This window comes from Anneissia japonica, unplaced genomic scaffold (assembly GCF_011630105.1).
Source record: "Anneissia japonica isolate Jap-2015-1 unplaced genomic scaffold, ASM1163010v1 scaffold426_len1935630_cov189, whole genome shotgun sequence".
Lineage (NCBI taxonomy): Eukaryota > Metazoa > Echinodermata > Crinoidea > Comatulida > Comatulidae > Anneissia > Anneissia japonica.
In genome coordinates this window covers 309,726-322,237 of record NW_022713172.1, presented here as the reverse complement: position 1 = coordinate 322,237, position 12,512 = coordinate 309,726, and the positions used below count along the sequence as shown (strand labels likewise).

The 12,512-nt window shown below is 34.4% G+C and overlaps 1 protein-coding gene across 1 annotated transcript in view; it reads right to left on the bottom strand.

Annotated features, from left to right (window-relative positions):
* Positions 1–910: 910 nt before the first annotated feature.
* The window catches only part of LOC117108384 (DBH-like monooxygenase protein 1), a gene marked incomplete at its 3' end in the record, with an annotated part of 22,673 nt that continues 11,071 nt past the window's right edge, over positions 911–12,512 (bottom strand). The window contains 8 exon segments of the mRNA XM_033250383.1: positions 911–1,049; positions 3,239–3,378; positions 3,829–3,888; positions 7,747–7,868; positions 8,068–8,122; positions 9,757–9,870; positions 10,492–10,668; positions 11,500–11,586. Of these exon segments, the coding sequence (XP_033106274.1) occupies positions 911–1,049; positions 3,239–3,378; positions 3,829–3,888; positions 7,747–7,868; positions 8,068–8,122; positions 9,757–9,870; positions 10,492–10,668; positions 11,500–11,586 (894 nt within the window).

Sequence of the window (12,512 nt, the reverse complement as noted above, 5' to 3'; positions counted from 1 at the left end):
GAGCATTCATTCATTTCATTTCAACTTTTGTTCTTTGCAGAAAATATTTTGAGTGTATTTTTCATAGTATATAAAATACAAACAAATACAAAGAGAAAATATTTAAAAAATACTATATAAAACACCATATTAAAAAAACTGAAGGCCAACTTATGTTATGTTATGTGACAAGTTTGAATGATGTGCCCTTATATAGACACGATGATGTCATTGTACACCAAAATTTGGACACATCCCATGAATGATGACTAGAGCTAATAAGTACTAAGCCCTGGTAATTTCAGAAAGTATGTGCTTGTACTAACTTCATACATTCTCTACCGTTTTCAATTAGTCAATTCAAAGTAGGCCAAAAAAAAAAAAAGATTTCATATTTCGTCATAATCCATAAAAAATAGGGAGCTTATTGTTTTTGAATAAAAATTCAATGTTAACCCTAGTTTTCTTAATAAGAGGTTATGAAGTATAGTAATTGATGGTTCCTTGTATTTTATATGCGTGGGTCACTTTTTTGATGTTATGTTTGCATTCTATTTTCATACTTGGGCAGATTACCTAGGTAGTGTAGTATTATTTGTCTTATTTGGAAATAAAACTTAAAATTAGAAATTTTGGGTATTATTATTATTACTATTATTATTATTATTATTATTATATTATTATCAACATTATAATTAGTATTAGTATTAAACCTATAATAATAATAATAATAATAATAATAATAATAATAATAATTATTATTATTATTATTATTATTATTATTATTATCATCAGCAGCAGCAGCAGTGGAGCGACAGGAGCAGCAGCAACGGTGGCAGCGGCATCAGCAGCATTAGCGGTGGTAGTGGTGGTGGCGGCTGTAGGCGGTAGTGGTAGTAGTAGTTTCATTAATTGTTCTATAAAAACGTACAATATATTGGTTACGATCGTTGTAGCAGTAGTTGTAACGTTTTCCTGTGTTCGAGATTACCCTAAGACCATTCCTCAAGTTTTCTGAATTCACCTGTGTCGTTAGGTATCGGTAAGTATACCCAAAAATTTCCTCCTCCCTATTGAAAACAAAACGTACACATTTATTATAATAACACTATTTTAATAATGAATGATCAGAGAACGCATACAGTTTCAAAAGACCTAAATACAACAGATGGAACAGGTTAACAGCAAAAAAATAAATAAATAAATAAATAAAAGAAAATAAAAGAAAATAGACAAAAACAATTATGAGATTGTATAATTTTTCCATTATAAAACAGAAAAACAAACTAGAGTAGTCACTGCATAGAGCACATATACCCTAAATACCGAACAACAAGCAGGTCGTGTATGGGTGATTCCGTTATTTTTTTTTCTAGGCTCAAGGATAAACAACATCTATTTCTGTGATCTTGACCTTGTCCTTTGACTTTTTCCCCCAAAATTAAATTATCTTCCTCTTAGATTATTATGCAACATTCCATTACATGTTATGGTGATCCTCCCTAGTTTTTTGCAATTTTGCTAACAGACAAACATACAGACAAACACTGACTAGTTAATACTAAACAAATCAGGAATAGTTTTGAGTTTAGATTCCCAATGAGAGAGCCCATATTTATATATAAAACAATCAGTCGTCATGGGTTGATATATTTACATATTATTATTATTATTATTATTATTATTATTATTATTATTATTATTATTACATTAGCTATTGCATACCAATCTTACATCTCAACCAAATACACTAGAAATACACAAGAACCCCCCCCCCACACCCAGCAAAAGTGAAGCGAAAATACATCATAGATTTTATGCAGCCCCTGATGTACACGTTCCCCTTCTCATTTCCAATAAAAATTAGATGACAGGTTTACTGCAATGTGTTTAGTTCCAGTCGTACGCGGCACCTCGTTTAATTTGGCTCAATGCACGGCATTTTATACACATTTACCCACCATGCATTTCGGTGATAAATCTTTTTGCTGTGGAGTACTATATCGTTTTATTGTATTATATATTGCAATATGCCAATTCGTGGTTTAAAAAAGAACTAGCAAAATGATTTTTTGTTCTAGAGGGGAATTTTAATATGCCATTAATAATAGAGTAAACCTTAAATCGTTTTTTGGCAATTTCTTATGAAGTTATAGGCCATTATATACTATTTAATCGTGACGTCACTGGCGAAAAATGTAACAAAAGATCGTGCAAATAAAACCGCGTAGGGTATCCGCCGCGTACGATCTTTGCGTGCATGCTGTAACCATGGTTGTAAATCATTTGTTGACAACGGCTTATGCAGTTATAAGCTTGGTTCTCACGAGAGCCCTAGTATCCGGATCGGGAGCTAACCGTTAGCGCTAACCGTTAGCACCTGCGTGAGAACGCCCGATCGGTTAGCGCTAACCGTTAGCGGTATCCGGATACGCTAAAGGCCAACTCAGACAGCGTCGGCCGACGCAGCCCGACCCGATTTATCGTCGGGGACCGTCTTTAGCCGTCGTGAGAAATATTAAACACGTTTATATTCTACTACGCGACTGCCCCCGACGCACACAATCGCGTCTGCGTTCAACTCACACAGACCCGACGCGACAACAAATCGCGTCGGGCTGCGTCGGCCGACGCTGTCTGAGTTGGCCTTAACGGTTAGCAAGCGCTATCGGTTAGCAAGTTGAGGGCGTTTCTATCATCAACCAATCACACGTACGCGTTTACAATTTCCAGTTTCTTATTTGCCAGTGATTCGATCATCATATTGTTGGTATCCGGATCGGGAATTTCTCGCATGGACGCACGGCAGCTAACGGTTAGCAGGATGCAGATCCTGCTAACCGTTAGTTGCCGTGTGAGAACATAGCCAGTGGCCTATGACTTGATATGCAAGTTACAACAACCATAGTTACAGCATGCACGCAAAGATCGTACGCGATGGATACCCTACGCGGCGCTATATACACAATCTTTTGTTACTTTTTTTCGCCAGTGACGTCACGGTAAAATCGCATATAATGGCCTGTAACTAAACAATTGCCAAATAACGATTTTAATGTTGATTCTATTATTAATGGCATATCAAAAATCTCCTCTAAAACAAAAAATCATTTTGCTAGTTCTCTTTTAAACTGCGCATGCCTATATCAAGGTCAATGACCATAACAAAAATACACACAACATAGGCTTATATTGATTGACCTTGGATACGTACATGCGCAGTTCAAAATATAAATTGACATATTATCCTAAAACTTACGCATCCGTGTTGTAGGGAATTTCAAAAGTTTCAAAGATACTCTCAAAACTCGATGCGGAAAGGCAGTATGCGAGATCAGGTTGGCTTGGATAGTAAAACAAGAATACTACACACATCTCTTCGCTCGTGCCCTCACCTCCCTAAATAAAATAATATAATTGAAAAATATTATTCATTGTTTGAATTGCTTAATTCGTGTAAATACGTATAGGTAGTTACATTCTATTTTACATTTTAAACGAAAAAACATGCTTTGCCAATAATAGTAATAATAAAGATAATAATAATGATAGTAATAATAATAATAATAATAATAATAATAATAACAATAATAGAAAATACTTACAATAATAATGGTGATAATAATAATAATAATAATAATATAATAATAATAATAATAATAATAATAATAATAAATAATAATAATAATAATAATAATAATAATAATAATAATAATAATAATTATAGTAATAGTAATAGTAATAGTAATAATAATAATAATAATAATAATAATAATAATAATAATAATAATAATAATAATAATAATAATAATAATAATAAGAATAATAATAATAATAGAGAATACTTACCACAGTAATGTTTTCTCTACCAACTGTGTTGTACGTACACGTCACTACATAGGCATCGCCCTGAATATTAGGTTAGATTATATATAGTTAAAAAATATTGCTTCTACATTTTTACTTTCTCTAACACAATGAGCATCACATTAGGACAATTTTAGGAATCAACAAAGTATTGGCAGACTTCGCAAATATTTTTGTCGAAACAAGATCGAGCACAAGCTCGGTGGATTAGTGTAGTGGTTCCCAAACTTTTACATACGCAGACCCCCTCTGGACACGTTAAAAGTCTTTAGGGACCTTCATGTCTAAGTATTACTAATTGTCGATACTGAGATTATAGATAGAAGACAATTCGCCACAAAGTACAAGGTTAAACAGTGGATACTGGAATTCGAAATACTGTAGAAACCATCTCAGCCCATCTATGATTGGGGCTGAGGAACGAAATTACGTCAACAACAATTCTACTTGGCCGGGAATGGCACCGTTAGACACAAATTTAGCATTTAAACTTTTCTTTATGTCCCATTTTAAATTTGGTAAAATTTAGGTTAATACTCTACCAATGCGATTCATTGATAGATGATGATTATATAGCAAAATCTGTGGCAGGTTCTGGAATTCGAAATAAAGAAACGGGTGGGAAAAAAAAGGGGGGGGGGGGGGGGGGGGGGGGGGGTCAGAAAGCCAATTTTACACATAGGTGATCGATATTAACAAAAAACAAATTGTTTTTGTTCATGGCACTTCCAAATGGTCGGAAATGGCATTGTCTTAACCCCCATTTATTTGTAATTTTGTAAAATGCATGCCCCCCTCCCCTTGTTTAGATTTATTCATTATCCAGGTAAAAGCAAATATGAAAAAACATACAAACAAGACGTTCATTAACTTAGGAGGGTTGCCATTATCAAGTGGCATGTCTCTAAACGCTAAAAATCTAAACTCTAAACATCTTTGTATAAAGCATATATAAAAATAAATATAAAAGATGTAACAGATCAGCAATAATATTGGAATTATAATGTCCTGCCTTAATCATATACAACATTTTTTTTATTTTTATTTATTGATTTATTTATTCTGGGTGGAGTACGTATTGAGCAATCAGTACGTCAGATAGGGGAAAATCATCATTCCTATTTCAATCTTCTAAAAGCGAATTTATTCGCGGGAATCGAAAACATCGGTTCGTGTGCATGCGCGTTCACATTCCTATCGGAGTTTTTGCGAAGCGAAAAAATGAGCAACCAATCAGAGCTCATGAAGCGAACCGACACTTTGGTTCGCGCAAATAAATTCGCCTAGTGGAAAACCAGCTTAACGCAAATAACATTAGAACACCATCGGAAATGTATAAGCCCGATATGTATCTAGAGAACTGCTATAACAAAATTAACTTAAAGCAAAATTAAGTTGCTGTGTCTATTGTCCCCTCGGGGGCATAAACATTATGTTATTGTCTGGCAGTGAACCCCCTGAATGAGCTAGTAAATCCGGTGAAGGTGCATGATGGGTACTACTACTACTACTACTGCTACTACTACCACTACTACTACTGCTACTACCACTACTACTACTACTACTACTACTACTACTACTACTACTACTATTACTACTACTACTACTACTACTACTACTACTACCAAAGATAATAAATAGCAGAAGATAGAGCAGCTTTCCAATAAAGTGGAACATCATACTACGGCGCACTGATCTCTACTATAATAGCTGGATTGCTCATGGCTGGGTTTAGTGATGCCGCCAAACGCCATGTTGGAGGGCCTAAGAGACGTTAGTTTAGACCATAGAGATATAACAAGGATACTAGAGCGCTAAATGCAATGTATTCGATGTTCGAAATACACAGAGCTGTGTGTGTGTACCATCCAAGATGTCTGCCATACATTCAGCCAATAAAATTTCGTCTGAGCACTATGGCGCCCTCAATTTACACAGAAAGTTTAGTACAGCTAATTGCCCGTATGTTTTAAACTCGAGCGCTGAGGTGAATGAGTGTATTGTACACATAGAGCTATTAAACAACTAGAGTGCTGACAAGATGGTGAAACAATGCCATAGAGATATAATAAGAATGCTTGAGCGCTAACCGCAATGTATTCGATGTTCGAAATACGCAGAACTGTGTGTGTGTACCATCCAAGAAGGCTGCCATAGATTTAGCAAATAAAATTTCGCTAAGCACCATCGTTTGCAATTGCGCCCTCAATTTACTTAGAAAGTTTAGTACAGCTAGTTACCCGTATGTTTGAAACTCGAGCGTTGCGGTGTTTGGGTGTAACGTACACGATTTTAATTTCGTTCCTTGGTACTTTATTTTTGAATAAGATGCTCTACTTGGCCTCGTTTTGGCTACAATAGTTTAATAATTTGTTATTACCATTACTCATTATCATTAATGAAATAATAGTCAGTCAGAGGGCTTATTAATATGTAATAATATGTATACTAAGCCTGAAGGTGGCGCTTTACTACGACGGTCATCTTGGATGGTACACATACAAAACTCTGCATTGCTGCCCCATCTTGTCAGCACTCTAGTTGTTTAATAGCTCTATGAGCAATGCAGAGTTGTGTATGTGCCCTCTGACTGACTATTTTTTCATTAATGATAATTGTTATTGATCAATGATAATAACAAATTATTAAACTATCGTAGCCAAAAAGAGGCCAAGTAGATGATCTTATTCAAAAATTAAAAAAAAAAATTAAAATCGTGTAAGTATATTACATACACCGCAACGCTCGAGTTTCACACATACGGGTAACTAGCTGTACTGAACTTTCTGTGCAAATTGAGGGCGCCATTGAAAATGATAGTGCTTATGCGAAATTCGATAGGCTGAATCTATGGCAGCCATCTTGGATGGTACACACACACAGCTCTGCGTATTTCGGACATCGAATACATTGCAGTTAGCGCTCTAGTATTCTTATTATATCTCTATAATTGTACACGATTAAGTTTGTTTTAATTTTTGAATAAGATGCTCTACTTGGCCTCTTTTGGCTACGATAGTTTAATAATTTTTTATTATCAATACTAATTATCCTTAATGAAATAATAATCTGCCAGAGGGCTTATTTATGGTAATAATATATATACTAAGCCTAAAGGTGGCGCTTTCCTACGGCAGCCATCTTGGATGGTATACAACTTTGCATTGCTTCTCCATCTTGTCGGCACTCTAGTTGTTTAATAGCTGTATGGTTTAGACATGGTTTAGACAAGTTTCTTTTGACATTTGTTTACATTATTGTTAAAAATAACGATTTTTGCAAAACATTTTAATAATAAACTTGAATTTAACGAAATGATTATTTTTCTAACCTTGACGTGGCTTTTCATGCAGTTTAAAAAAGCGAAAGCAAAGTTATTTGCGTTGTTAGGATCGACGTCAACAACGCGATATCGCTCGCGCTTTTCTAAACTGCATAAACAGTCGCAGTGGTCGGATAGTCTGAAAAAAAATCTTACATTAAATTTCAATTTATTATTGAAAAGTATTGCAAGAATCAATAGTTTTAACTATAATTTAAATAAATGCCAAAAAGAAACTTATCTAAACAGGTACGTCACTTAGGCCCTCCAACATTGCGTCGAAGGCCTCACTTTTTTTCTGTAGAAGGATTGGCCAATGAGCAATCAAGCTATTATAGCAGAGATCAGTGCTACAGAGTAGGAGCGCCCTATTGGAAAACGAACGCAGTTCAGAACTCAACAAACTTGCATTTTAAACTCGAACATGCGCCATAGAGACGCAGCACCCGTTCGATACGAACAAATTTTATGCCCTCTAGAACGTGATAGTTCGTTTCGAGATACAGTAATGTACAGTAGGCCCAATAGGCAATAGACATCTTCCTGCTGGGAGCATATTTTTCTTCTTTTGTTCTTACCGGTTTGAATGTTCTCTCTGGTACTACTACACGTGTTTCTTGTAGGTTGAAATCATAGTTATCATCTCTAATTTCGTCGATCAGCTTGCCGTCACGATACTGCTGGAGAGTAATTTGCTGAGCTATAAAAATATAATATTTGCTACTACCATGATCAAAATAACGATTAATTGCCACATTTAAATTATTTCAGTTTTCGGGTATTTGTATTTTAGCATTTCAAGATAAGAAATATCTTATCCACTACTACTACTAACAACAAAAACAACTATTGTAATAATTGAATAATAATAGTAATAATGATAAGTAAATAAATACTACCTGCAATGTGACCATGGAGCATAACTGCAAACACGTAGACGTCTTCAGACAAGCCCTATAGCCACAAAGCATATCATGAAATGAATCTCAAATATTGAGTACAGACAGGCATTGCTACTTCAACACCTTGCTGCTAATTACTTCTCAAAATATTTTCATCACAAACTACTTCGTAAGTTGTATTTCTGCTAAGCCCCTCTACATGGATAATATTAGTCTGATCGTAAGGTGGGGGAGGGGGTGGTAAGTTGTGGGCCATAAAACAGCATTATTGTAGAAACTTATGATTATTGGAGCAGTAACTGCATAAAGTGCATACCTCACTCCTGTACCTATATACCAACAGTAAGCAGGTCGTGTATGATGGGACAAAACTGCAGCATACCCTCAAGAAAATATTGGAAACGCCACTGGTAAAATATCAAAATAATGTGTGGCTTAAAGTCTCCTACTCCTTAAACTAAGTTATGGTTGACTGTTGACTCCGAGAGTTCATTCGCCCTTGCGTGTTTGTAAGACAAGAGCGTAATCTTAACTATAAAATAAAGCGTTCTGATTGGTCAGTTGGAAAGACCCCCTTATGCACATAAATCGTAAGGGCCTGGAACCGACCAATAATGTACGTGCCGGTGAGCATTTTTGAAAGTTAAATGACTTGAATACTGCCATTTTGAAAGCTACTTAATACAGAAAAACAATAATTAAAAATTTAATAACGGTTTAACTATTTAATGTTTTATTATTTGAATTATTATTATTAGTTCAGCACCACAAACAGTATGTATAAGTTCTACTGTTTTCTCTACTCTCTCCGTTCCACGCGCCTCAGGATATTGGTTAAGTAACAATTATTGTTGTGTCTTCTTAATAATGTGACCATTATAAGTATTTTTTTTATAATAATAATAATAATAATAATAATATTATTATTATTATTAATAATAATAATAATAATAATGAATCTAATGAAACTAAAAAAATTGATTAAATGATGGGCTGATGATAATTGTGGATAATAATAACATAAATTACAATAGTATTATTATGAAATTATTATTAGTATGAGCTTTTTTCATGTACTGTATATTTTAATGTGCTTTTACTATATAGAATTTTACCTTTTTTGACTTATACATTTATATTTTTTACCCATTTTACTTATTAACTCCTTAACATTCCATTCGGCTGTTACTCCACCGATGCGCTTATAATAATAATAATAATAATAATAATAATAATAATAATAATAATAATAATAATAATAATAATAATAATAATAATAATTTTGGCTTATATAGCGCATTATGCTAAAGCCTCAATGCGCTTAACAGTAAAAATAGAATTCGGGGAAAAAATAAATAAAAATTAAGAAAAATACAAGTTAAAAAGGTGAGTTTTTAAAGCTGCCTTAGAAATCATCAATGGAAGTTGCCTGTCGGATTGTAATAGGCAGAGCATTCCAAAGAAAAACAGAAGCCCAAGAGAAAGAACGACTACCATAATGCTTTGTCGACGGGCGAGTGGATACCGAAATTGATCCATGGTATTGTTAAGATACTGGTATTTATGTGTTGATGCTGTTGTGGTTGATGACAGTGTTGATGCTGGTATTTTGTATTATTTTTTTTTTATTTATCCAACTGAAACAAAAATACCAAACAAATTATTAACGTTAAGCCTAATCGGTACATTTTCTTTACCAGAGGAAAATGCGGGATTGTCGTAATGCATTTCGATGTACAGGAATGTTGGATCATTCTCTCCGCCAAGTGGGAAACCAGCGTGGTCTGGAAACTCGAACGACTGAAATTAACAGGTTTGGTATCATTAAAAAAAATATACGCTGATACAATAAATTATAGTAAACGTTTTAGAAGAATTGTTTAAAATGGAGCGGAGTTGAATAACTTGTGTGTGTTAACATGCTAGCCTTCCAATAAGGTCCTGAGTTTTATTCTTGTCACGGTAACAGGAGTTTTCTAACGACCTAAACAACTCCATTCGGTAATCCTCTTAATGAGACTTAATCTATGTAGAGCGTCCTGTGTTTATGTTTGTCTTGCGAAGGTATATGGTACTTTGAATAGTAATTAAATTCACTGTTTGGCCTAAAACAATTAATTTAAAAAAAAAACAAATTATAGAAAAGTGTACGAATCCTCCCAATATACAAAATCGAAATTGATTTGATACCGGTAATTAATCAGGCGGAAGACAAAATTCACATATCATCTGATGTAAAAGATTGCTGCGCTTTTTGCGAAGTGATACAGACGCAGGTGATGTATGAACTTAGCTGTACATTGGATCTATGTATTGACAAACTGCGACAATGTGCGACCTATTCAACTTTCTTGAGAGTAAACCAAGCCATGCTGCATTGACTAAATAACTTATTCTATTCCATATTTATTTCTCACTTACCCCACCACCTATTGCCCATGCGTATATTACTGTCCAACAGTTGGATAGATCAGGAGGCATGTTTTCCCTTTCACAAATATCTGACCAACCACGAACGGTCGAGAGATTACCACGGCAACCATACACGAGCATGTGATGTACGACAGCTTCATGACCCTCTTGAACAAGAGCATCGTACTGAAAAAAAAATGAATCAAATAGGCCCTAATGTAATTTCGATGACTGAAATATTCAGAAACGTACTTAAAACGTAATCCAACACCATAAATGCATAAGGGTCCAATGGCTTCAACGTCTCATCCTGAAGACGGTGCGCTATTGTAACTTTTATTTCAGCCCTCCAGCTGAAACACAAGGAGAGACAGCAATAGGAATTGAACCGGGGACCTAGAAATATCCACGGTTCAGCGCACATACTGTGGCTACCACCAGATTAGTCGACTGAGCTAATCTGATCTGTTTTGTTGGATTCATTTGTTTTGGTAGGCCTCCCAGTTGTCATCTGTATGTTTCTTGCACTATTCTTTTGTTGTCAAACTTGTTTTTGCTATACTTACAAGTCGTTTTAATACTAATACATCTTGCACCATGTACATTCCATATTGTATTTGTATAATTCATAGAATCTATTTTTAAAATAAAGGTATTTCAGTTCATTTTGCTTAATACGGTAATGCTATAAGGTAAAGTAAGTATTTTGTTGCTGTAATTACAATTTGTGTGATGGAATATAGGGAGATTTAATCACAACCTTATGACAACGATAACGAATACGAATACGTCATTATCAATTATTCATTCGTGCCTAAACTATTCTTGACAATATGCTGTGCGAGCTCAATGATCCTTGATTCATGCAACAGGCTTGAATCGCCTACGTAGTGACAGCTACTACGCTACTGTATGTGAAGGGTTGTCCAAAAAGTTTATGACGTAGGCCTAACCGTATTCGTTATCGTGTTGATAAGCTTGCGTAAACTCCCTATTAACTAATTCAAGTATACCTACTCGGATTACGTGCACAGGTCGTTCGAATTGAGGTACTTCAAACGCCGTACACCAGTATGTTGTATCCTCGTCATCCGGTACTGTAACCTGTCATTGCATTGACACAGAAAAGATACATGATTAATTTTAGCATTATAGCAAAAACTTATAGGTATCTAAAATGTACATTGTCTTTTTTTTTTTCTTTTTTTTTTTTTTTTTTTTTTTTTTTTTTTTCTGTTTGTATGGTATGTCTTAATGTATTCTATTTGTTAGTGTTGTTTTAAGTTGAACCGAATAAGGAGAAGCTAGGTCTGCTTCAGGGTGGTGAAAGAAACATTTTCATTTGTTTTTAAAATAAATAAATTCTAATTATCAAAAATATTGACATTAGTGACAGTGAATATGAGGAAAGACATGTAAATAGGCCTAGTTTTCAACTATATAATAAAAGTCAACTTAATAAAATATACAAATACAATTTTTTAACACTTCTTTTTATTTAGGAATAAAAAATGTCTTTATTATGTAAATGCTTGAATAAGCGCTGTGGCGCTTTTAACATATTTGGAGGCTTCAGTGCGGTGCTTAAGCAAGAGCGGCGCTCATAAATAGAAATATTGGTGTGGCTTTTCATGCCCGTTCCCATGTACATCTCACATTTTTTCGTAGTACAGTATGTATATAGGTCCAATGTCATAGTAAATAAATAGGCTACTAATAAAGAAATACTTGTGTTTCCATTGTATTATTTAATTATCTTAACACTGTATATGCCTACATTGTATTTAAAACCCAAATTGTTTAATTACACACACGGTAATAATAATATACTCTTGATTAAGAGCCACGGCGGCGCTTATTCGAGAGCGGCGCTTTTTCTAGCATTTACGGTAATTAAAAACTATATAATCTGAATCCACGATTTTGTAACATTTTGTCTGGAGTTTACTCACTGCTTTATTTGTTTTCGCCCGCTGGGTTTTAATTTATGCAACATTCTTTTCTATGCCTGATTATGTTGAGGAATAAAG